Source organism: Pomacea canaliculata, linkage group LG3 (assembly GCF_003073045.1).
Source record: "Pomacea canaliculata isolate SZHN2017 linkage group LG3, ASM307304v1, whole genome shotgun sequence".
Classification (NCBI taxonomy): domain Eukaryota; kingdom Metazoa; phylum Mollusca; class Gastropoda; order Architaenioglossa; family Ampullariidae; genus Pomacea; species Pomacea canaliculata.
The window spans coordinates 29,208,725-29,235,300 of NC_037592.1; the positions used below are offsets into that span (position 1 = coordinate 29,208,725).

General features: G+C 38.5%; 1 protein-coding gene across 1 annotated transcript in view; it reads left to right on the top strand.

Annotated features, from left to right (window-relative positions):
* Positions 1-26,576, top strand: part of LOC112559164 (uncharacterized protein KIAA1109-like) — a 79,589-nt gene that overhangs the window by 43,133 nt on the left and 9,880 nt on the right. The window contains 21 exon segments of the mRNA XM_025230163.1: positions 2,852-2,995; positions 4,821-4,948; positions 4,950-5,036; positions 5,437-5,573; positions 7,226-7,349; positions 11,535-11,620; positions 12,605-12,745; positions 13,994-14,170; positions 14,547-14,702; positions 16,231-16,393; positions 16,572-16,898; positions 17,393-17,480; positions 17,681-17,790; positions 18,062-18,212; positions 18,505-18,738; positions 21,406-21,594; positions 21,929-22,075; positions 23,179-23,382; positions 23,889-24,138; positions 25,000-25,157; positions 25,568-25,766. Of these exon segments, the coding sequence (XP_025085948.1) occupies positions 2,852-2,995; positions 4,821-4,948; positions 4,950-5,036; positions 5,437-5,573; positions 7,226-7,349; positions 11,535-11,620; positions 12,605-12,745; positions 13,994-14,170; positions 14,547-14,702; positions 16,231-16,393; positions 16,572-16,898; positions 17,393-17,480; positions 17,681-17,790; positions 18,062-18,212; positions 18,505-18,738; positions 21,406-21,594; positions 21,929-22,075; positions 23,179-23,382; positions 23,889-24,138; positions 25,000-25,157; positions 25,568-25,766 (3,400 nt within the window).

Below are 26,576 nucleotides of genomic sequence, written 5' to 3' on the forward strand. Positions count from 1 at the left end.
ACTTCATGCAGTTCAGACTACCTTGCTTCTGCAGTCTTTTGCAGCCTGTGAAATGTGGTGAAGTCTCCTGCTAACATGTTCACAATACCAACTACCTGTCTGGCATTATCTTGTGAAGTTTGCCCCTTCTTCTACCGAGGACAGATGGGTACAGGTAGTCAGAAGCGAACTTCTGAGCCTGTTAAACGCTCTTTATCTTTAGAGAAGAATAAGGTCAGGCTAGACAGCCATTAATACACTCTACACTGTGACAGTGGTTTCACGACACTGCTACATTCTTCATGAAGAAAGAGAAGTAGAGGGACTGGGTGAGGTGGCAGTACTGGGTGTTTTTTCATGCCCCCTCTCCCTGACTATGTGGGTCCCTGTGGTGTCTAGTGCACTTCTTCCTTCAGATAATTTGGGGTAGAAAGTGTGTGCATTGAACAGCATTCACAATATGTTTGGGATAAGTAATGCTGTTTCCTTGTATGCACGATGTTCGTTCATGGCTGCAGAACTGGTGGCCGGTGGCGTTTGGATCATTCAGAATAATTTTCTTCAGAATGATTTCTCCCCCCGAAGATATTTCATCACTTGTGTCAGGAGTTCTTCAAGCTGCTGATGGATCTGTTTGCCTCATGCTGGGACAGCTGGTTACCAACCGTTGTGTTACCTGCTCTAGACCCGGCAGCCTGAGTGGTGGATGCCTTGCCCATACCTAGGGAGAGCCTCAGTGCATGTGACTTCCTACGACTGTGTTTTTTTACCCAAGGTTCTGGTGAAAGTGAAGGGAGTCAATGTTGATCTTCTAGGGGGCACCACTCATTTTTTTGGAGTCACTTGTAGAGCCCTGACCTGGTAACCCTGTTCATAATGACTCCTTGGAAACTGTTTTTATATAAGCTTGCTTTTGGTTCTGAAGCCTCAACATCTAAAGTATTCCAGCAGTGATCATGATGTTACACCACAGCATATGGCAGTGATGATAGTGAAGAATGCTCTAGTGGTATCAGAATGAACTCCCCTTGTTTTTATACATGTGTCTGCATGAGTGTGTTAATAAAAAATAGCAAAACGTGTACATGGGCCACCTATGATCTGACTCCTATCATCTACTTCGTTCTTTTTTTACTCCACCTAAATAAATAATTGCCTCACACCAGAGCTGACGCCTTGAACCATGTTGAGCGAATACATTACGTGTTGGAGCGTGACATTATGGTGTGTACTAGGAGTAGGAGCATAGTAGGCTTCTTTGAGTCAGTTATAAACTTACAGATGTTGCTGAGACAGCCATGCAGCCAGATCTTCCATTTAGTCCTACAACATCTCAATCTGCACTTATCAGAAGTGCAGCCGTCAGTAGGAAATTCTCAGGTGAAGCAGTGGTGTGATTCGCTGCCCTAGAAGGCCTTCCACTGCAGCTATTTAAGAAGGTAAGTGAAGGATTTTCTTCAAATGGCTGTCCTTGCAAGGTGCTGAAGCCCTTTGAGGTTTCACCAGTTCATGTAGCAGGTTCTCCCTTGGCTCTTCAGTTTAAAAGAATTGATGCCCATCCTAATAACAGGCTATATGGCCATGCTTTTGGATACTTTTAGCCATGGGGAGGCTTTGAGATGTGGGGCACCAAGATCGGACTTTGGAAATCTTGCCAGGACTAGAGTAGTATATCATGTCTCAGTTTCATCTTGAAATCTGGGTGGGTTCTCACCTTCTAAACTTGAAGGTATTGGAGCCCTTGTCCTGAGCTACATGACAAGAACTTACTTGGAGGACCTGTTTTTTGATAGCAGTGGCTCGAGTGTCTGAGATTCATGCCTTGTATACAGACCCTTCCTGTATGCAATTAGGATGGATGGCTCAGTAACGCTGCTCGCATACCCAGTGTTCTTGGCTAAGAGTAAGCTGTCTTTGTTGGGTTCTCAGGGGGTCACCTTGCTTCCCCATGACCCAGTTAGGCTACAGGACATGGTGCATGCCTTGAGCATTTACTTTAAAAGAACGGCTTCCTACAGGAAGGGCACATATCATTTTTCTTCTTTAAGGGAAGGTAGGTTAGACATTATGGCGCAGAGTTTTGCTGCTTTAAGTCTGTCATTAATCCAGCTTATGTGGATCTCTCTCCCAGAGCAAATTTCTTGCTTCCAACCAGGGCCTCTGAGGTTCGAGCTCTGGCAACTAGCCTTGCATTCTCATGTCATGTAGCCCTGGCGTTTGGATTCGACATTCACCATGATCTACTTGAGAGACTTGGCATACTGTTCTGTTTTTCTGGATACAATAGGCACCATGTCAGCAGCGCAGCATACCTCGGCCAGCCTGACCTTCCTCCAACTCAGCTTGGTAGGGTCTTATGCTATAAGGTCTCGCTGGAATTAAGGTATGTTAAATTTTTTCATGTTGTTTACCTCACCTCCATCCTTTTTGTTATTCTCCATATAGTCATGTCATCTGGGACAGTACAAAAAGGAAATACCACTTTTTGATGGTAAAAATTCCTTTCTTCGAGTACTTACCAGATGACATGACCTTCTAGTGCTTCCCACCTCCCCGTTGTGGGTTTCTTTCAGCTAAATGAAAAACTGGAGAAGGAGTGCTCACTGGCTGACAAGAGTGGGATAGAGGAGGGGGTGAGTTGGTTGATGTTATGTTCTCCCTGTTCAGGCTGACCAATTGGGAGGGAGCAGCTGGAATTGAGCTAACAAGTCAGGGTAACTCCATATAGTCATGTCATTTGGTAAGTACTTGAAGAGAGGAATTTTACCAACAATAATTGCTTTTCAGCTGGAAGTTCATACCATTGTTTTTAAATAAGAGTTTTTTTTTTTTTAAAGACCACACAATTTTCTTATTGAATTTTTGATTGCAGGTTTTTGCTTACGTTTTGCTGGAGACTTTGAAACATCATGGGACGATTGGAAACCCAGCAAAACAGATCCTATAATGAACATCTGTACAGTTCCAGCAGGAACCTATGAAGTGTGCTCACGCACCATTAACAAGCAGGCCTCAGGTGAGAAAGAATCTTGTCTATGGGCTGAAAAACGTAACATGAAATCAGAGAAAAATCTTGTAGTACTTTTGTATCTATTTTTTAAGGGTATAAAATGTTTGAGTAAAAACTCAGTGCAAGGCACTGTTTCCCCAGGAAGAGGTCAACAACACAGATGCCAGGATAGTTGATGGATAAGTTTACTTTCAGTAAATCAGTTTACTTTCAGCCAATCAGTCTGTCATATGTCCCTTGACTGGTACCTGTTGTTGAGAAGAGCACATTAATAGACTCAGTAGTTGACAAGGCCTGCCACTCATGCCTGTTTTGGGCGATAGCAGGTCCTGCACTGGATGACCAATCCAGTCTTTTATGTTCATAAGCCAATTCTTCCTCTGGCCACGATGATGTCGACTACCCTCCAAGATACCTTGAAGGACAGTCTTTGAGAAGATGTTGTCATTGGTTTTATGTTCTCTATATGAGATATTAGTTGTGGGCCTGTGTTCCACTGGGGGTGAATAGGAAGAAGAAGAAAAAGATATGAGATATGGAGCAGCCTCCTCAGGCACTTGTCTGGATTCTTCTCTTTTTCTCTCTGTATTGGCAAGCAGAGTCCACATTTCACATCTATGGAATAGAATCGGTTATATAAGGCAATGGTTCTCAAAGTATTTCAGACCACAGACCACTTTACTTAAGTAAAAAATATGGCGGACCACCAAGGCCTAAAAAATCACTCTGTACTATGAATTTCAAATTTAAATTGCCGCATTTGTTTCATTACAATTTAAAACTAAATGTCCTTTTGTGACAGTAGTATAGTAATAAGTTGATGTAAAACTATGTACCTCGTTATTTGTAATTAAAATGTTAATGCGAGGAATCCATCACTTTAAAGATCCCTTTGCTGACATATAACGACTGCCAGCCGCGGACCACCTGACCTATGCACGTGGACCACTAATGGTCCGCGGACCACACTTTGAGAACCATTGCTGTAAGGGATTTGTACAAATCATACTTTATAGTAAACCTGCTGCTATGGCTGTGCCAGATCCTGTCCAGCCTATCTGTTGCTGCTGTTGCATCGCTGTGATATAGCCAAAGTTGCTGGCACGATGTTAAAAACAAACAAACAAAGCTGCTGTTGCTGTTGTGATCCAGGCGTAGATATTTGTCATGGAGCTGCCATTCTTGGAGAGGGGGAGGGGTGTGCCTCCTTTTCGTAAGACTGCCTCAAGAATGATTATAATAACATAATAACTTGGCCAATAGGAAAGCTGGAAACATGTTCATTGTGCACAATTCATGATTTTGACCTCTTTCTTAAAGCTGTTGGTAGGCTTGTATCTTGAGAATGGAAATAAGGTATTAACCCAGATTTGGGGAAATGGTATCTTGCCCTGAGCTTTATCCATTCATTAGGGAAAAAAATTTATGTCTCACTCATCCTTTAAAGAACATATACCCAGGTTTGATTCTGAGACTGAAAGCAGGATAACTATTAGAGAATAATAGAGCATGCGTAGGTGGAAAATGTCTTTGTTTTAAGTAGCAAAAGAGTAAGATTCTTCTCCTCTTCTATTTTTCACTCTTTTTAAAAAAAGAATATAATCAAGCATTTACTGTATTTATTAACAAACGAAAAAAAAACCCAACTGATTGTAAGGCAGTAGAGATCTTTAGCAATTTGTTGACTCCCCAGAAGGAGAATTGGCAAAAAGTACATGTAAATTAGAAAGATGTCTGGAAAGTTCAAGAGGAGTATTTTGGAACTCTTGTATAAATTTTATCATGATGACTTATGGCCTGAAAAACTTACGCTGCATACTTCTGATGGTAGACCCGCTTGGAAATGCTAAGTGGATTTTGAATGTGTCGTGGGAGATGCAAGGCATTGATGTCCACCTTGACCCAAACATCGGTAAGCAGCTATCTGCACTTGGTCACACACTAACAGCCATTGCTGGGAGAGTCAGAAGAGTACCAGGAGCACACCTTTGATGAGACTGATGCTGGGGATAACAATGAGTTTGACTGCGAAGCAACTGACACAGAGGTAAGTAGCACGATTGGTGTTTGTTTCTTATTTAATCAATCAATCTTTTCGCTGCCTTCCCCCATCTTCCCCATCAATCCACCTACTATCAGTCCACAAGAGTTCATCTGGCCATGCAGCACCTGTCCATTTTTGACAGTTGATCAGTTTGTTTTTATGTGATTGCTGGTAAATATTTTATGTAATAGTTTTTTACCAGTGCATTCATTATTAGATCGACTACTTCATAATGAAGGTTGATCATTAAAGTTTTATTTTCTCATGCTCCATCCCAAATTTAGACCTGGAGGCAATGTAGTGTACTGTTCATGTGGTCAGTGCAGTCTTTCATTTCATTGACAGACCAGTTTACTATCAAAGTAAATAGTTTGCTTACTTGTTTCCTGTTCTTTAGCCTGAGTTTGGCTCAAGAAGGACAAGTCTTGTGGAAGACATCCTTCCTGAAGAATATTTTAGCCATGACATTGACCCAAAAGAAAGAGCACGACACATTGAACGTCAGATGAATGAACAGGCCAAGATTGTTCAAGATCTAAAGTAAGTTGGGTATAGTAAGGTAAAGGTAAAGGTCATCCCCTAACCTTTACAGGTTGTTGGGGGGTGAGGTGTTAGAGACCTCACTTTTCTTGAGGCCAGCTTTACATGAGGCAGAGCCCATCTCCTCTCCCTTGCTGCCTTACCTTCCCCAACCCTTTATGGCAGGGGTGTCAGTCACATAGGGGGGCCAAATCTCACATCATACACAAGGTTGGGGGATGAACATTATTAAGTCCGATAACTTTTTATTGAATGGTAGAAAACTAAACTTTTTGTTATTAATTTTATTTAAACAAAATCATACATTAAAACAAAGTTAAAGTAATAACAAACCAAGGCTTAGCAGTTTTTGTCTTAATTTATTTTGTCAGAAGTGGATGTTTGACATCTTTTCTTGGCAGCAAGTTCGTTAATGTTTGGAGTAAGTTTCTGTGTTGTGGAGATTCTCAGGATGGACTGCAAGTGTACAGCAGTAAGACGACTCCTGTGTGATGTTTTGTTGATTTTCATCACAGAGAAAAGTTGCTCACACATATATGTACTGCTAAACATTCTCAAGATTCGAGCTGCATGTAGAAAAAGCTGGGGCATTGTTTCTGGGAGGGAATGAGGGAACTGTGCAGGCCCCACAGAGTCGTTCTTTGCCTTCAGTGACTCATTACACTGCAGTTCTTTGAGCTCCATCTGCAAATGTACAGGTGGAGTTTTTATGTTGATGGCAAATGGGTTGTGAAAGAGTTGGAAATTGTTTTTCTGCACCTCAAAGTCACCGAAACAGCGTTTAAACTCAGCACGAAGTGAGTTCAGTTTTTCAGCAAAATGTGCTTTTGGGAACATCTTGACGCTGACTTCATCCATCACTGTTTTGCAGCAAGGAAAGTAAAACAAGTTGCATAGGTTCATTCGTGTTTCCCATAAGAACAACTTCACTTGAAATGCCTTCACTGCATCATGTATGTCAGTTATCAAGTGGTCCCGTCCCTGGAGCTGCAGGCTCAAGGCGTTGAGATGAGTGGTTATGTCAGACAGAAATACAAACTGGTTTCCACTTTTCATCCTTCAAGACTGTGATGTCTTTTCCTTTGTATACAAACTTCACTAAAAGTAGAAAACACAGGAACAGATGAAACAAAAGTGTGACTATTTGACTTAGCTGCTGGGTGTAGGACCGAAGCACCCATCCTTTGAGACCATGAGACTATATGGTCCAAGGGCTTTGAAAGGATTCATATTGCCACTAAAGTATCACCGTGACATGAAAGAACAAAAAAATTCACATTCACAAGAAAAGTCACAGAGGCTGAACCTGGCACAAAACTTGTTTAAGCCATTAGCAAAGCTTACAGCAACTCACCTTGTCTCCTGTGTTCTTGTCACATGACCCATCATTTTATTTAGTCCCAGTCATGCCTCATGTACTCCATTCCTTTAGCTTTATCTCCACCATATTTTTTTATATTCAGTCTTTTCCAGACAGGTTTTCTGCTGAAAAATGTTTAGACAAGGCTGTCATAAAATTTTATTTTGAAATGAAAGGCAAAAAACATAGCTAAACTGTGGAGAAAAAGAAGAAATGTTTTAAATGGTCTAGTTTTTTAGGTGTTTTGCTGATAAACATGCAGTCCACCTATCCAATTTTGTGCTTTCTGCAGACAACTAGGTGCAAGTGAGTCTACAATTGAGGCAGAGAAGCGTCGTTTAGAAGAACTACAGAACATGCTGTTCCATGACTTCCGCAGGGATGTTCTCAATCGGCTTAAACGACAAAGCAACAGGGTTAGTCCTCAACCATAATTTGGTCTTTATGACTATTTTAGTGCTCGTGTAGTTCCTAATTCTTAATATCCTGCATGCCTTAAGTTGCATGCTTTTTTGGTCCAGTTTCTTACTGTTTGGCAGAAATGTAATATGTGGATGCCATTTTAGAAATTTTTAACTATGGATGGCTCTAGTGGCAAAAATTATCTCTTATTTGCATGGAATGTTGCAGCCCTATGCTCCTTGCAAGGAATAAACTACAACCAATATGCATGCAATTAGATGTTCAATAGCCATCCTACAAATGCAGAATAAATAATTTTATAAAAGAAAATTATTGCTTATAGGCTTAGTTCTCCACATGGCTTTATTATCAGTCCATACTGGGGCAAGAGATTGCTTTGTACGTATAAGCAGCAGGTTATTCATTGTTTTACTTCATATTAGGATAAATATGTCTCCTTTAAAATAGCTTGAAATAGTCACACATAATCTCCACAGAATCAGGTTCTATGTAAAAGAAAATTTACCCGAGTAAAGATCTAACCTCTCCCCAAATACAGGGAATTCTACCTTTGGGTGGGAAAGAATGGTTTAGCCCAAGAAGGGGGAGGTGAGAGGTACATGTGGCACTAGTTTTGTGGTTTTACTTTCACTAATTGATTTCATCTGGCCTGACAAGTGTCTTCCTCTCGCTCCACTGAGTCAAACCATTCTTTCCTGCTGGACAGTAAAAGTTAGGCCTTTTAAAATACTGTCTTAAAAAAATCTATTAAAAAATCTTTAAAATATATTCTTGCTCTAGCCTTTAAAAATTAAAAAAATTATTAACATTACCAGATAGAATTAACAAGGATAATTTCATTTCTGCCAAATACAAGTTCCAAATTGTATGGACAGAATCATTCAGTGCTTTTAAAGGTAAAGTAACTTAACATGAAATATGCAGTGAACAAGTTGTATTTTTGATTTGTCAGCAAACAGTTTTCAAAAGGTTATTTTAGTTCATATAACTTTATGTGGCTGAATGTATGTGGTGCATTTTGATATTTTGTGCATGGAGCTTGGCAAGTGTGTATTTGTGCGTATGCACATGTATGCATGTGTGTGTGCATGCATGTGCATACATGAATGCATTATGTTTTGTGCATGCATGCTAGTATACACAAAACTTTCCTGATTTTTTTTTAGTTTAAAAGTTTCAGGTTCTCATTCATGCTAGTATACACAAAACTTTCCTGATTTTTTTTTAGTTTAAAAGTTTCAGGTTCTCATTCTTTTTTTTGGACAATTATTAATGCTGGTCTTCAAGTAATAAATTTACCATAAAGAGGAAAGAAAGTTGGACACTTAATTTATGTGTTGAATGTGTGCTTAGTAAAACCTTGCATGTAAGCTTAGCCGTCTATTTTCTAGATATTTGCTTTGTTGATAATTTCACCATGTTTTACATAAAATCATTTTGTTCAATTTTTTTTTTTAGTAGGAATAGGTTCTTTTTAAGGGGTAATCTTAAATAGGTTGATTTCCTTCAGTTTCACCAACAGATAACCACGCAGCTCAATAAACATAGGTGGAAGAAATACATTACTGCATAATTGATGAACAAAAATTCTCAGAGGCATAAGAGAACATGATTCCTTCAATGATGGTGTGTATTTTGTTGATTGTTATCCCTTTTGTGCTTGTTGGCTACAGCACATGGATGAAGTGACATCAAGACATTTCCTGGTAAACTGACTCTCCGATCACATGCTGCTGAGCTTTTTTATTTTCCCACTTTGCAATCTCTCTGTTATTCAGATTGACTCTGCTACTAATTTGCCAGTTGTGAACTAGTCTGTCTCGGTTGTTCTTGTTTGTCTCTCCTGTGTGTAATTGTCACTGTGTACCAATCCTTTAATTCACAAGTGTATTTCAGTTGTCTGTCAGCCTGATTCATTTTTGCCTAGTCTTCCACATTATTTTGAAACTATGACAGTTATTTGGATTATTGGCAGGGGATTAGCATTTCCTGGCAGATTTTGTAGTGAACTTCTATATGGGCAATAATATGGTCTGAACAGAATTGGAGAAGGCTTGCATCTTTTGATGTGCTTAATGATTGGCACTTTATGTGTGTGTGGGGAGGAATGAAACTGCAAGAGAACAACATGCTTAATCAGGTATTTTTCCTGTAAATAGTGTAACTTTAACAGTATGCTTCTACGTTGCACTCGTTGATGTTTAAAAAATATTCTTATGAAGTTTCAGCTTTTGTGAGGTTTGTTATTATTTTTAGTGTATGAATAGAAAATCTTTTCATGTGGTATAATCTAAATTGTTTTGTAGTCTATCATGAAGAAACACATTATTTCTTGTTAAATAAATTTTATGTTTATGTCTTTTTTTATTCCTCATGTATGATGACTAATTATTATCATATTTTGTCAATCTCTTTATTAGTCTGTTTGTTGATGTTCAGAATTTATTGAAATTCTTTCAACATTATTTTATGAAAGGGGAAAGGGAGAAAAGAAAGCATAGTCCACATCAAACTTGCAATTAAAAGTATTATAAGCTCCTGGGTGTTATGTGAAAGTTGTCTTCAAGGAATACAGATTTGATTTTTAAATTTACTGCCTTTTCAAAAACTAAATATTAAATTATGTATTTAGCAAACAAATTGAAAAATAGTGTTTTTTTAGCAGATTTGGTATAACTCATCAGGGTGTGTGTGTGGTTGAATATGTTTGTGTGCATGTGCAAACATTTGAGTGGGGAGGTGTGCACATGCATGCAACACAACTTTTCATTCTTCATAAGTGTAAGGCACTGAATATTTGCATGCTGCATGTTTGGAAAAAACAAAACTAAGATCACACAGAGCATTAGTTTCTCCTCCCTTGAATTCTTTAAACATTATTTGGTTTTCTTTTGTTTCAATGTTTCAAATAAAATTGAAAAAAATCTTTTTGTCAGCACTGTAGGTAAAATGCCATCTTGTGCCAAAGTAGATATTAACTTTGATAAATATCATATTATTAATACTATTTTTAAAGAGTAGATTAAACAAAACTCATTATTATTAGCATTAAAATTGCAGTTCTGCAGCAAACTGTTTGACAGAGGGTTTCCCTGTAATAAAGTTCAGGTTCTTTTCTTGATACTGCCCTTGACTGACAGTTGGTTTGCATGTGGAATGGCTGGTGTTTTATAGGTCAACAGCAGTAGACCTCATTAGAAAGTGTTGGAATACAATTACTGTACAAGAGTCAAATAGGACTTTTTTTTTTGACTGGATGAGCAGAACTATGGCTTTTCAAAGCATATGAGAAATTTGTGATGACTAAATCATTATTGGTGTGAGTCACATCATTTCAGAAATACAGGGTGAGGCTAATTATCATAAAAGCTTGCTAGATCCTAATTTTATTTTTTAAAAACTCACTTGAAGGCAGTGTGTGAAGCATTTTTTTTTTAGTCATATACTTGTCTTTACATGGGTAGTCAATTTCTTAGAAAATCAGTTTAATAAAAGCTAGGTAGGAAAAATAAATGAGTGGAATTTTTTTTTTTTTATGTGTGTGTGTGTGTAAAGACTGTTGCTTAAAGGCCAAACTTTAAGGAAGGAAAAAAATGGTTCATCCTCAGGGAGGGAGGTGAGAAGCACATGGAGTGCCAGCAAACCTAGTGGTCATTCTTTGCTAATTGCTTCCACCTGGCCTGAGAAGTACCCTCACCTCCCTCTTCTAGATGAAATCCATTCTTTTCTAGCAGACAGTGACCTCTAAGTTTAACCTCAAAGTTTGCATGTGCCTGTTTTGTACACAGATTATATCCATGAAGGGTTTTATTTATTTTCAATAAGACAAGTAAACATAGTCAATAATCAAGAAGTAAAAGAGTAAAACTTATCAAACCTTATTTATTTTTCTTTACATTAGTTTCTTTGAAATGATTAAATGCAGTTGCATGCATACTACATCTGTATTTGATGTATTCTCTTATGTAAAGTGTTCTTAGAAGATGGCCGCAGATGCCCTTCAATAGCATTGCAAAATGTAATTATCACTTCCACCATAGATACATGTATTTGACCTAAGACAGGCCTTCATTACTTTAACTGATCTATCAGTAAGTTTTGTGTTTAATCACACTTTTTGAAAATTAGCTGCTGCTGTGAAGCTTATTAAAATAATAATGTTGAAATTTGTGTCCCAGGCATCAGTTATACGGGATAAGCTTGGTCTCAGTTCCAGACCAGCACACATGAGATCAAAGTCATATGGAGGGAGACGCAGAGAAGGGTGAGATAATCTGAGGGTTATAGCACTAAGAAATATACTTTTTTGACATTTCCAGCTGTCAGCCAGCATTGATGTTATTTTGACTTCAGCTTATTAAAAAGTCAAAGAAGTCACCTGAGGAACCAGGTTGTTATAGGCCTGCTTCATTTTGATTGCATAGATCAGGGTTGGGGAACATATGGCCCACGATATCATTTGGTCTGGTTGGACCTAGGTAACTATAGGCAGAAGTCGAAATTTAATAAATCTAGAAAGGTTTTTCATAGCAACACAGATTTATATTCAGTGAATCATAATAGTAACATAAATTTTAAGGGACAAGCAAGGAATATCCATCATGTGATAGACAAGACACATACGAGTACATGATGGGACAGACATGCGCTTCTTGCCGCCTGCATGCGGTCCATCCATCTACAATGTCCATGGTCTGCCTGTATTTATTGCATTGACTGAGAGAACAGTTGTTGTCAGGAAGGCTGGGGTGTACATGTTGCACAAGTTTTAACACACTCTGGCTAAACAATGGCTTGACCAAATATAGCAGACTAATTTTTAAGCTGACAATTTTGTATGCCACATAAATGATGTAAAAATCTAGGTGGCCCTTGGCAGAAAAAAGATTTTCCATCCCTGGCATAGATGGCAAGAAGTGGGTGATTGATTGCTTTCGCTTCTTGTATAGATATTAGCCTGTAAACTTTTATTATGGGACATCACTGTATACCTTTTTTCAAGTAGGATTTGTTTTATTTTGTGTTCTGTCAGAAGAATATAAAGCTGTCTTGCAGTATTGATAGCAGCTATTTCCATATCAACAGTATCTTAAACAACAGGGACTATATTATAGAAATTTAATATGATATGCTATTCAATATTATTAATATTCACACACACTGTATTTCATAAATTAAATTGCATTCTTTATTTGTTTTGTGCCATACAACCCTAGTCACCAGTTTTCATCTTAAACACTTTTTGCAGGTCTTTCATTGCGCAACATCATCAGATTAATTCCCACACATTAGGTCGACCATGCTCCTTACGACAAGATGTTGATCCCCATCCCTCATCTGCACGTGTCCAGTTTGGTGGAACTGAACATACCACATATACACCGCCCAGGCAAGTTCTTCAAATTGAGAAAATCAAGCTTTTTATTAGTTTTTTTAAGAAAATATCAACTAACTTTTTCAAAAAGTGTCTTCATTGTAATGAAGATTGAAGCTGTGACTTTATAAAAGAAATACAGTGGAACCTCGGTTAGCGAACGCCTCGGATAGTGAATATTTCAGATACCAAAAATTTTGTTAAAAATTTGTCTCGGATAGCGAACAAAATTTCAGATAACAAACAGCCATGTGACCGACCAGCATGTCATCATTTGTGCTCGAGACACAGTTATGATCGGTCATTCCTTATCTGTGCCATCCTTCTTATTTAGTGATTTTTGTGCTTTATTTTAATAAGATAATCCTCAATCATGGCTCCAAAGAAGATTACAAATGTTTGTAGAAAAGTCTTTCCCTAGCAGTGCGATAGGTAATAGGAGCCTAAACATGTTCAATGATAATGTGATGTCGTATTACCGAAGAGTTTTACAAAAAAGGCAGAAACAACAGACACTGGACTAGTTTTTTTCTTCAACCTCAAAGCCACAGAAAAGGGAATTAAGTCACCCCCGATTTTACAATGTCACTTATTCATGGAGGGGGAATCCAAGCAGTAATTGCACCCCTTCCCCACACCTCCATCAACCCACGCCATCAAAACGGCACGTTTTCTTATGTTTAAATGCTTTTGTTAATGTTTTTATGTTTATTTGACTCCATTTATATTGTATTATAACTGTTCTTATTAAAAAATACCTATATAGCCTGTAACTTTAAAATATTAGCGAGTCAACAGGGGCTGGGAACCAATTAAATCTATTTCCTTTATTTCTTATGGGAAAAATTGTTTTGGATAACGAACAACTTTCCAGAACGGATTGTGTTTGCTAACCGAGGTTCAACTGTAATTCTTTATATCAACAGATCTGATGCCAAGCTTTTTATGGTGATTGAAACAGACTGGGATCCTTGTGTTTGTGTTCAGATGAAAGATGACACAGAACAGATATAAAATAAAATGGAAAATATTTTTTAATGAAAATTACTGCAAGAGATTGTGTCACCAGAGAAGATAAAATTTTGCTTTTCTATAGCCTTCATGAAACAAAATGAACATTTGTTATGTTGTATCCAGCAGCATATGTCTCTTACCAGCTTGCTAAAGAAAGCTTCAATGACACATGCCTAGTTTAAAGTCATAAAAACATTGCATGTGCTCAGAATCAGCGTGCAGCAGCTGATCAGCTCTTGTTTTGTTTAGCACCCCAGAGGGGTTGTCAGCCAGTTTTGATGAAGGTGATTTGGCTCAGCCTGAAAGACATTACCATTGCTTGAAAAAGACATGGTCATTACAGGACATCATATCATCAGATTCAGAATCTGTTTCATCTTCAGAGGATGAAGATGGGAATTCTTTGTCTTACACAACTGGTTACAGGTGGATAATTTTAAAACATTTTGAATCATCTCCATTTCTGAAGGAACAAAGTTACATATGTGCTTATAGAATTATTTATTCCATCTTTATGATAAATGATTGCAGCTATTTCTCTGTGAACAGGTTTTAAAAATTTGTTAATCATAAAATAACAGGAGACCTAAACTACTTAAGTAAAGTACATAGGATACAGTAGCATGTAGGATATAGCAGTGCAAGTTGGGGTTGAAGATTGCTAAGGTTTAGCACGAGGCAGTAAAGGTAGAAGCTGAACACAGTGGGTGTAGTGCTTGATGATACAGGAAGGTTGAAGTTTCATGCAATAGTTGAAGGTGAGGCAAGGGTAGACATTTCAACTAATGCTACTGATTCACAGGCAACAGGACCAGAGAAGTGATATTCCTCATGCCACAGCAGCAGGCAAAGGTAGCATGGAGCCAAACATTGATTTTGAGCTAGATGTCCGCATTTTCATTGACAGCGGCAAGTGCATCCTTCATCCGAAAGATATCAAGGAAGATGATTTTAAGAAGTGAGTAATCTGTTACTAGAAATAGCTGTAAAAGTCTGCCAGGAGCTTGAAATTATTCCCAAGGGATGTGTTGTGCTGTTTGGATTTCTGAAATCATCCTTTTAGCTGTAACTACAGGATTCAGCCTAGCTTACTTCAGCAGTTTTTAGAGGTGTTACTTGATTTTTTTTTAACTTAGTTTTTTAACTTAGATCTCCCCCCACAGTTCTGCTGCCCAAAGTATTGGCAAAAGTGAAGGGAGTCAGTGTCCTTCTGGTAGCACCACTCAACAGGAGTTGGTTGTGGAGTTCTGACCTGGTAGCCCCAACCACACAGCCAGATCTTCCATCCTGTCCCAGAATATCTCAACCTTCCCATCATGGTGTTATCAGGAAGGCAGTTGCCAGATGAAAATTCTCAGGTAAAGCAGTGGCTCGTTTTATTACCACTTGAAGGCCCTCCACTGTAGCAGTGTATGAAGGTAAGTTGAGGGTTTTCATCAATTTCTCATCCATCAAGGCCTGGAGCTCAGGTGGCGGACTTTCTGTTTAATCTGAAGGCAGTGGTGCTAATAACCCTCAAGGGCTATAAGGCCATGCTCTTCGATACCTTTCTTCATTGGGGTGCGGGGAGCAAATAAGATTTGTCTGACCTTCTGGAAAATTTGTCCCGTGCATGACGAATAGGTCGTTCTTTATTCCCATCTTGAAATTAGGGGTGGGTTCTCACCTTTCTAAATTCTCTTGATTTTGAGTTGCTTACTTGGAAGACTTGTTTTTGAAGTGGCTTCAGCCTCTCGAGTATCGGAGTTTCATGCTTTGTCCACAGACAATTCATTTTCTTACGTACCCGGAGTTTTTGGCAAAGAGGTTACTTTGCTCTTGCTGCCTAAAGCAGATTTCCGTGATCCAATTAAGCTACAAGATCCACGGTGTGCATTATGTATTTATCTTAAAAAATCTGCTTCCCAGAGGAGGGGCAGATCCCGTCTGCTTGATCAGCCTGCCTTGCCTATTCTGCTCAGTAAACCAGCTTGGCAGGGCCTGCTGATCAGCTGCCCAGATGGAATTGAGAGAAATTTTAAAAATTTGATGGGAATGCCAAAGCTAGCCTTTTTGCTGGTTACAACACCCCTTACCTATTATTTATTCTCCACATAGTCATGTCTTCTGGTACAGTATGAAGAAGGAATACCATTTTTCATGCTAAAATTCCTTTCTTTGGGTACTTACCAGATGACTGCAAGTTCCCTCCCACCTTCCCAAAGTAGGTCTCTGTTCAGTTGGGCGAAAAACTGGAGAGGTGTGAGATGGAGGGTGAGTTTGTGTTCTCCCTGTTCATTGCTGACCAATTGAGAACGGACAGCTGGAATTGAGATAGCTAGTCAGGATAACTCCACATGAAAAATGGTATTTTATCACTTCCATCAAATTGCTCAGTTTGTAGTGTGAAATCCTGGCAGAATAAATTTTCAGTAATATCTTTAAGTTTTTCCAGCTGAATTTTTCACTTAGTGAGTTATTTACCTCAGTAAATTCATAATCCATAGGCCAACAAAAAGGGATCGACATATGTCAGGGGATGATCTGTCAACACCAACATCCAAACAGAAGCTAAAGCGAATGGAGTCTGCACCCCCAAACATCATGAACAAGAAACAAGCAACGCAAGTGGAGACAACTGTCTTCTTCCTCCCCAGTGTGGATGTTAAGGTCAGGCATGCATTCTTTATTGGTTGGGGGGAGTTGGAAGGAGCCTATTATTGAACAATTTAGTTAGGTATTTCCTTATCAGTAAAATATTTTTGTCGATAAACAAAATTCTTAGTTATTGTTGACAAGGTTCTGTAGCACATTTTCAGAAGCTCTGAATGTTTCTCCTATCATGAAGGTACATTACAATTCCAAGACAAGTTTCTTCGAGATGAACAGCTCTTTGGGCAGCACAGCTGACTTTGGATCCCGCTCAGCTCCAGTCTCTGCCTCCTTTTCACAAATGGACGATGTTTTCAATCCACGCTTGACTCATTTTGCCCCAGCAGATCAGGCTAGGACAGGTCGTCACAGTTTCTTGGGACTAAATGACTCTCTGAAATCACTTTCTGGAGAGTCAGCCATGGATGGAAGTGAGGCAACTTCACTGACAGGAGGTACTGGAAAGAAAGCAGTAAAAAAGGCAAACCTTTATGCTTGGCTGTCACTGCAGAGTTTGCCCGAGGTCAGTTGCATGCATGGCTCATCAAAAAGTTTTCACTTCAAGGGAATCAAGAGGGGGTTGTTGGATTTAGGTGGTGGCTTTACGCTTACTCCAGGTTTTGCTTCTAATTATAATATCGTAATAAACCTAATTATATTTTAAGATCAAATTTTATGTTAGATTTATATCAAGCGTACACAAGTATTGCATACTAGTTAAATGTTGTTTGGAGATTTTGGCACTTGTAATTCTGGTTATTTTGCTGTTATTTGTGTTTCTTTGTTGTGTGGTTATCACTTCATTGTAGTCTTTGTGCACCACACATTGAAGTTGCCTCCAGAGAGGGAAATGCATCCTACAAATTCAGTCATTATTATTATTAATGCCACTTAGCACTATTCTGATCATATTTCATATCACTCTTCTCAAATGTATGAAACTGTTGAGTAGAATATTAAATGGCTTGACTGACTGGGTGTGTGTGTGTGCGTGTGCATGTGTGTACATACTTGCAGGAGATGATTATCAGCCCTTGCCTGCTTGATTTCTTGGAACAGGCTCTTGAACCACTTCCCATCTCTCAGCCCACCCAGAACAAGAAAGGTTGAATTAGATATCTTTATGTTTCTAGCTTATCACAAATCTTTTTTCTGATATTTTCTGATATATTACAGAGTTATGGATGTCATTACAAATCATCACTTATCATTTTGCTTTCATAACATTGTTACCTCAGCATAAACTTGGCAATTGACTATCATTATCAGAATATATGTTTCTTCTCTATGACATATCCACAGCAGATAAGGGGAGTGTGATTCACCTTAACATGGATCTAGATGCATCTCAAGTTTCTTTGGGACTTCCAATGGGTGCTGCATTCTTTCCTGTTGATGTTGTTGTTAACATCAAGGTGTGTTGTTCACATCATTTATTTTCCTATAAAAACGGTTGTATTTTATGAGTATTCGTCATGTCATTAACAAATCAATATAATTCTGAATAACAGTATCTGCCCCACAGTTTTTCAGAATTAATTATTTTTGATAAAATATTTGAAACAGAGTAATAAATTTTAATTGATAAATCTCACACATCCTGTTGAAAATTGTTAACTTTAATGCAGATTGCAGCTTAAAAGAAAATATTTTAAGTTATATTTTAACCAGCAAGGGATGTTCCAGGTTGAGCCTTCAAAGATTCGTTTTAACTGCCAGCCAATTTCACGTGTTGAGTGCCTTGTGCAAGTGCCATCTCTTGAGCTGGTCTTTTCTACAAAAAAAACAGATGTAGAAGGTCTCTTGGGTGAGGGCACACCACCTACGAAACCCAAATGTGAGAACTGTTGAATACTCTATCATAGAAGATCTTGTTCATAATCTTTACATTTCTGCCATTTTTTTTAACCACATAACTGCTTTTTTGTACATGAAAATATATTTAATTGACTGATTTCCATGTAGGCTGTAGGAGTAGATATTTATTGCATTCTTATTCTTCTTTTCACTAGATGGTTTTCATCCATTTTGATGTGCTGGGGTACATCAGTTTTTATACATGTATTTATTTGTTTGGATTATTGTGATCATCATGAATGCATTTCAATAATAAAAATTTGTACATCTAGTGGGGAAAAGGCTCTCTTCGGGAAACCGTGACCGTCATGCCAGTGGAGGGGCACGTCCACGTGTGGGGAGTACATTGTCAGACAATTCCTCTGCAGCAGCTGCAAACTCTGGAGGGCTGAGTGTAACAGGCTGTTTGTCTGACTTTTCTCTTTATGTATTTCATCCTTACGGAGGGGGCCAACGACGCTTTTTTCACAGTTCTCCATATAGTGGAAACCAGAGAGGCTATCTTGGTAAGTTTATGTCTGCTGCGATGATCAAAGTGGTCTCTAATTATGTTTTTCATCTTAGTCATTAGGTTGTCTTTGTATCTACTGCTTTGTTTTATTTCAGGGGTTGAGTATCAGAACTTTGGCGGGGGGATAGGAAGTGCTTAGAAACACTGTGGAATAGAGCTTATCATCGGTCCAGTTTGTAAGATCCTACATTTAGGTTCAGATTTCACCTTGAGGACACAACATCTTGATGTGACAGTGACAACCTGTTCAAAGGGATGGTCAGGTGTTTTCTTCAAATACTCTAGTTTATCCTTCTTTCCTCCCTTCCCCCAAACACAAACAGGTATATTTTGCTACAACATAATCTTTTACAATTACAGCACAGTACATAGTATGTGAAGCAAACAATATATTACTGATGGACTAAGGCTTTCCAAGTGGTTTTCTTACTGGCTTACTTCCTCTTTTTTTCTTTGGTTCTTATCTGGGATAGTGTTTTCTTTACTGTTTGTGATTTTCTTTTCGATTAATTTTTCTTCTAAGCCAGTACAACATCACAGCAGTTACAAAATCTCACACACCTAATAACTATAAAATACCAAACAGTTATGAAAGCACATAAACATCTAAATATATATAAATATCTTTCTATCGTCAAACTCACTATAATCCTTAAATTCCACTTCCACAATCTCTCATCCATGAGCACATAGTTCTTATGATTTGTGTAGGCTCCTCAGGCTATTGTCTGTAAAGTTCAGTCTTTTAGCGAACAGAATATTTAATCGTCTGATGACAGATCTAGGTCCATTAAGACTCTTTAAATATTAAAAACTACTTACGTAAGGCCAGGCGCCACATGAATTCCTTCTTAAAGAGTCTCCCTTTTCTCTTGTTTACAATATACACTTTGCTGTTGGCTACTTGAATTACACTTATGAAGAGTACAACCCATTCGAGGAGCCTTAATTTGGTTATCTTGGGTTAGCAGGTATTTTGTTTTTTCCATGGTCTCACACAATCGTCCAGGGAATCTTTCCTCTTTTCAAAACACTGAAAGAATCTTCTCAATGTGCCCCTGTTGATGGCTTTGGTAGTTTCACACTCACCTTTGTTTGTTTCTTACACAGCTATCATAAATTACCTTAATGCGTGATACCAAATTGTTTGCTCAGCCACAATCTGTTCAAAGTTTCGAATTAAAATATAAATAAATAACAAATAGGGAGTTTACAAAGGTTATGATGACTCCTGATCTTATCTTCCTCTCCGAATGTCAGGCTTGCTCTTGCGTCATGTCAGCAATATATGTAATCTCACTCACTCAAATACTTGCAACTCCCTTGACTAGTATTTGCTTCAGCGTCCATGCTTTCCATCCTGTCCATACACACTCATGTATGGATCTAAGCTGCATTCCTGACAGAGCCATTAAGATGGCAGCTCCATGGCAGATATCTGCATCAGTATCACAACAGCAGCAGTGGTGATGGCTAAGCTAGATAGGATTTGGCATAGCCGTAAGATCAGGTTCATTACCAAGTATAATCTATACAAATTCCTGGTAGTACCAATTCTGCATTCAATAACAAGTGTATGAGAAGGCAGCTCCGGATCTCAAACAGAGAACATAGAACCAATGACTTTGAAATAAGATTGCCACACTCGTAGGACACCGGGAGCCTCAGCGACATAAGCTAGTCTTCTTTGGTCATGTGACCCGGCACGACACCTTGTTGAAGACTATTCTTCAAGGTACCTTAGAATGTGGTCAGTGCTGTGATAGCCAAAGAAGGAACTGGTTTTTTAACTGGTTTTCTTGTACTGGACCTGCTTACTATTGCCCAAAATAGGCAAGAATGGCGGGCCCTGTCAGCTCCCGCGTCTGTCCATGTGCTGTCTGTCTGTCCCCTTCCTCCCCAACAACAGATAATGGTCAAGGGACAATGGACTGACTGACTTACCCAATATCTTCACATAGGCAAGCCAAGTTGTCAAGTTGATAAATACTCTGCCATACTCTTGTTTCCTTCTCTCATGCTCGCTCTTGTTTATTTTGGTAATGTCTCTTTTGAGGTCGACTGCTATCCATCTCTTTTCATCTTTTCCTTTACATCTGTGTCACACATTGTTCCTTCTGTTGATCTGTGCTTCTGGTACACCAAATGCTATCTTTTGGATTGTTTATCTGTGCCTGCACCGTGTTGCTTCTTTTTTGTAAACTATTTTATTGACTAGCAGTATCCCCTACCACAAATATGCCATCTTGCTACTGCTAATATTTTGGATCTTTGCATCAGCAGCATAGTTAACTCTCTGCCAGACCTGTGCTGCCCCAACATGCTTCCTGTGCAGGTTTTTCTGTCTTGCATTTGTCTGTTGATGTATCTCTGCCCCTTTGTTAGCTGATGTGTTGTGTCTAGATAAGTATTCTATATACATTTTGTGTTATTCTTTGTGCGTTAGGCTTTCTTTTGTAAAGCATATTGAACCCTCTGTTAAGTAGAGAAATGTGCTATATACATTCCTGTTATTATAATTAATATAATAGTAATATTATTAATATAAATCTTGTTTTTAAATGCGAATAAAGTATCTAATGTGAATAAAAGTTTTTACAAAAATATACAGGTGAACTGGAGAGAAAGTTGATTGCAACTATGATGCTTTGTCTGCAAACAGGCAGCATACTTGAGCATGGCTCTAGCTTCACAGAAGTTACAGGCAAGGATTCCCTTAGCCTGAATGTTGAATTTATCCGAGTGAACATATCCCGCACACGCAAAATGGAGGTTCATGCAGGAGGAGAGACTAACAATGGCAGCAGCAAACTGGACCCTCAGATCAAATCAACTGTTGTACGATTCTCAGGTTATGTGAATGACATTTTTGTATATTTGCAAGTGTATAAACGCCTGGATTTTCGGTTGAATGCATTTCAATACATTTTTTCTTTTTCTCAAATGTAAAGACAAAGGTAGTTCCATGACCTTTTTCAGGTTGTTAGGGAGTGAGGTGTTAAGAGACCTCACTATTCTTGGGGCCAGTTTTACGTGAGTGTGATGCCTATCTCCTCTCCTTTGCTGCCTTACCTTCCCCAACCCTCTTTAGAGTCAGGTACCCATTCCCTCAAGCTAGGTCAACTGGGGGAAGTGAGCAAGCATAAACACATAAAACAATGATTATTTTGATCTTCCATTTTCAGCCATTTGTGACATAGGGAAGGCTTCTTTCAAATATGACATGCGCAGACTTTCTGAGATACTTTCTCTGCCCAAAGCATGGTACCGACGCAACTTGGCACGTCGACTTTTTCTTGGAGATGATAGCATGGCTCAAGTTGGTGGCGAGGGTAAAGCATTAAATGTTTTACTTTCTTTGGTTTCTGTAGTGTGAGTGAGAGTGTGTGTGTATAACAGAGAGAGGGGGACTTTTATTGCTTTTATTCTAGGATAGTTTTGCACTTATGACTCTGTGTGCTGTGACATAATTCTTTTTTAGTTTTGCCAAGTTTGAGTTTATAGTGAACAATCATGATGCAGTTATAGAGACAGTTAACAAGAGACTGTTGGTAGACAACAAAAAAAGAAAACAGATTATTGGTGTTAATTTCAGTAAGAAGCTAATGGGATCAATTTCATTTTCTTCTTAAAATAGACTTCTTAAATAGAACTCAGATGTTGAGAGCATGCTCCTTCATGATCATGCACTATATAAATCATGCGTTTATTATTATTAACTGAAAAACAATTGTGAAAATTTTGATTTTATGCAATCTTAATTTTAAATAGGAAATTTATGATAAATCTTATTAAGTAAATTCAGCACTGTATTATTAGTCTTTCAATTTTTCGGCTTGTTAGAAGTGATAAAGATGTTTCTGTGATAAAATTTCACTTTGCTTCAATCTCCAATGTCTTTTGATCTTGTCCAGCAGTCTTTTTTTTTTTTTTGTTGATGTTCTGTGACCCTTACCATTTTGATTTTTGGACTGTTTGTGTATTAATAATTTTTATTTGTGTCAGGTTTTGAATAAACATCCTTGACAGTTTGATGTTCTGCATATATTATCATGGAAAAAAAGCCTAAAGTATCTGGACATTAAAATAAAATAAGAAAATAAAATGTCATACTGTTTATTAGGTTTGAGACAGTTGCTAGTTTTAGCATAGTTGCTTGATTTGACAAACATGCTATTTGTTTGCTTTGCAAATTACTTTTTGCTAAAACACTTTCTACTAGAGTGAGACCCACACTTGAGTAAATTAGTTATTGTCCTTACATATTCACCATAAGCTTGTTGAACTTTGCATTTGCTATTTAAGATTTTGGTTGACTCACTGGATTGTTGTGTTTAGTGCCATATAGTTTTGCTTTCAGTCTGGTCAAAAAGTGTTGCATTTGGCTTATGTTTTCATGCATGCAGTTGTGTTGTGAAGCTGTGCATGTTTCCAGATCTTGAAAAATCCAGTTCATCTTCATCACCTGAAGCCAGTGAGCAGCGTCCACTGTACATGTCTCAGAATTCCATGTCCTCCCCTTCTATTCACAAGCTTTTGACCCCACAAAAACGTACCCATCACCGGCGATCATCTTCAGGGGATAAGCTAAAAGTTCAGCTGAGTCCTGAATTTAAAAAAGAAATAGCAAGCAGACGAGGTGTGAGGTCATTTTATGTTGTTTTTTTTTTTTCCAAGTAATCAGCTCATTGTAGCAGTTTTGTGCCATTGAAAATCTGTGATATTGGACAAATGAAAATGCATGTTGTATAAGAAAGTTTTTGTTGGCTGTTGTGGACTTCTGAATTTTTTTTTGTTTAAAATTTATGGAATCCACAATATACTGGCTGTTATGCCACAGAATGACCTATATAAAATGTCAGAGATGAAAAAACATCAAAATCAAAGGAATAAAGTTTTTACTGTGTATTCTCTAATGATGCACCATCATACTAGCAGTTGTGGGGGAAAAAGCTAACATTTTCATTGTCATTTTAGGGATGATTTCTAATTTCTATTGGCATGGTGATTGGTGTTATTATAGTGTTTGTATTGTGGGTATGATGGGGAAATATAGTGTGTTTGTATCAATGTTTGCATGAAATATTTCTCCTGGATTTGTTATGCACATTTTATTGGACTAATGTTGCTTTTGACTCTAAAAAGGTCGCAGCATGACACAGCAGTCTCCAACTGAGCTGTCTTCAAGGGATACCAGTCAAGCAGCCTCAAAAGGCAGCACAGGAATATCAAAAAGTCGTGGCAAGCACATGTCACCAGACTTACAGCAAAGCCGACACTCCATGCAACCCAGCATTAATGTCATGAGTTCCTGGGAGACCTTGGTTTTGTTTGCAGTGAACTTATCTCGCCTGGATGTTGAGGTCAACATGAGCAATGTCATGGGACATACTATGTAAGAGATAGCTTGCTTTAGTATGGTTCTCTGCGTAATAGATTTGGAGAGAACAATTTAAGAAAAAAACACCTCCCAGAAAATAGTACATAACCAAAGACAAAATTCACACCTGTGTGTATGTGACCAAGCAACCTCTCATACACTTAATGCATATCCAGGTTGTTGATACCTTTATTCTGGTGACCATTTGTTAGCTGCTTGCATCTACCTGTACAACCACCACCTACTCTTAACAAACATTTTTGGGGATCAGGCTGCTGGTTGAGATGGCAATGATTTCCACTGGTGATAACGCGGTTTGTGTCTCACTCTTTTCGAGCTTCTCTCTGCCATCTTTTCTTATGCCTTTCTTTACCCCCCACTCCACCTTTTATACTCACTATGAAGGTTAATGTGCTATGGATGTCATATTGACAGTGCTGGTTGTGTTGCTGGGGTCCACCTTACAAGAGATTGGGTGCTGGCCCTGTGATCTCTTCTGTTCCCTCTACACAAACTTGCATGTCCATCAGCTGGCATCTAAGCCAGCCTCTAACACACACGCATATATGTATAAACAACAAATTAAACTTGTGTTCTTCAAAATCTCGTATTCTTGACAGTTGTTTCCTGTTGTCCAGAGTTTGCTTCCAGCAGAACCTGAGGTGACCTTAGGTCACCAAATGTATCTACTGTTGCTGGCAATGTGTTTGTGTGAGAGAGAAATTGTTTCAACATGCATATGTATGTATTATCTAGTACAAGCACTAACTTCAGTTGTCCTTGTGGATAAGTGAACTATATATTTTACCCTACAATTTTATTGGTTTTTATCCCAGTTCTCTTGTTTTCTCTATTGCACATGTCTTGTCTGGGCAGTTGGAAGACCAGGGAGGTGAAGAGTACTGGCCGGTTGTCCATTGATAGCAATGGTCACAAGAATCTTAAAATCAGTGCTGGTCTTGGTGGCTCTTCATTTGACTCTAGAGGGGGAGTTGTGGGTGGAGCCATTGACCTACAAGACCTCAGCACTTTTTGTAAGTGGCAACTGTTCATGGTCATTTGTACCACATAGTCAAAACACAACTGTACACCTTTTTTTCTGTGACTATGCAGTACTTCTGAAAGTTTATTTTCACATGCAGAACGAACAATTTACTTACTAGAAAACTGAAAAATGCTCTGTTATGGATGTTTAGTACATAGCCATATGTGTTGCTGTGGATCTGTTGATTGCCTTGGGAATTTTTTTTAGGTGGGGGGGGGGGGTGATGGAGAAAATAAGAGTAGATCTTGAGACATTTATAATCTGAATATAAATGATTTTAGTTTTATTTCCTTGCAGGGAATACCTGTTTTACAGATAAAATTATGGTACTAACAAAGCTTAAAGCAAAAAGTATCCATCATTTTAGCCATTTATACATGTTTGCCATTTTTCCTTCAGTTCAAGTGAGTGAGGATCCAGATCTAGGCAAGGATCCAGACCACAGAGCAGGTCTGACACTTTACGCATTAGAGGGCCGAGTGGACTACATGGGTTCCAGTGTTCTCATGACTCGCCTGAGTTCTCTGGATGTCTTCCTGCATGATGAGTGGCATGTGGAAAAAGATTTTGTTCAGGACACGCCTGTTGCCACCAACAGGTTATTTCTTGCTTTTAGTGGTCTCCTACTTATATTGTGTTCATACATAAGTGGTATCTGATAGAGGTATTTTGCAAATTACAGTAAAATCTCTTTATTTAAAGACCTTCCCCAGACTCAGAAAAGAACAGTAGAGAGCAACGCAAAGTGTGCTGGCACCACGTGGGGATCAGCTAAGGGGGCTGCCCAAATCCAGGTCCGCTGGAGAGGTGGTGTTGCAGCCCTATTCTCCTCCAGGAGTAGCAAGAAATAAAGACATAAACAAGATCTTCCCAGTTTAAATCCCCTCTTAGTTACAACCGAAAAATTGTTCACAGATGTATTTCTCTATATGTACCTAATCTATATTACGATTACCTGGGGCATTCATTTAGCCTAAGGGCCTGGTTGATTTGATTTTCAATGTTGGTACATGGGACAATGTGGTCATCGTGGAGTTGGTTCAACAGGCAGGAGGTCAATATTTATACCTAGGTGATATGGTTTTTGGTTGACAGGACACTGTAGACAGGTTTATATGTAGAATGTAAAAACAGATAATAGTGCATTTGAGATCTACAACATGTAGACAAGAGGTAGGTGTGTTGTCATCCTGAACACCTATGCAGTTCAGCAAAAAAGTTGAGATCAAGCAAAGGCAGTATGTAGCATGGGAAGTAACTGAGGTGCAAAAGAATTTGTTGAAGTGAGATGATTTTGGAAAAGGTCAATGGCAACCATTTGGTCTTTTGTATTTGACAATTATAATGATAATGAGCACTTGAGTACAAGTGTAGCATTCAGTACAATGCAACTTTATTGATCCCCAGG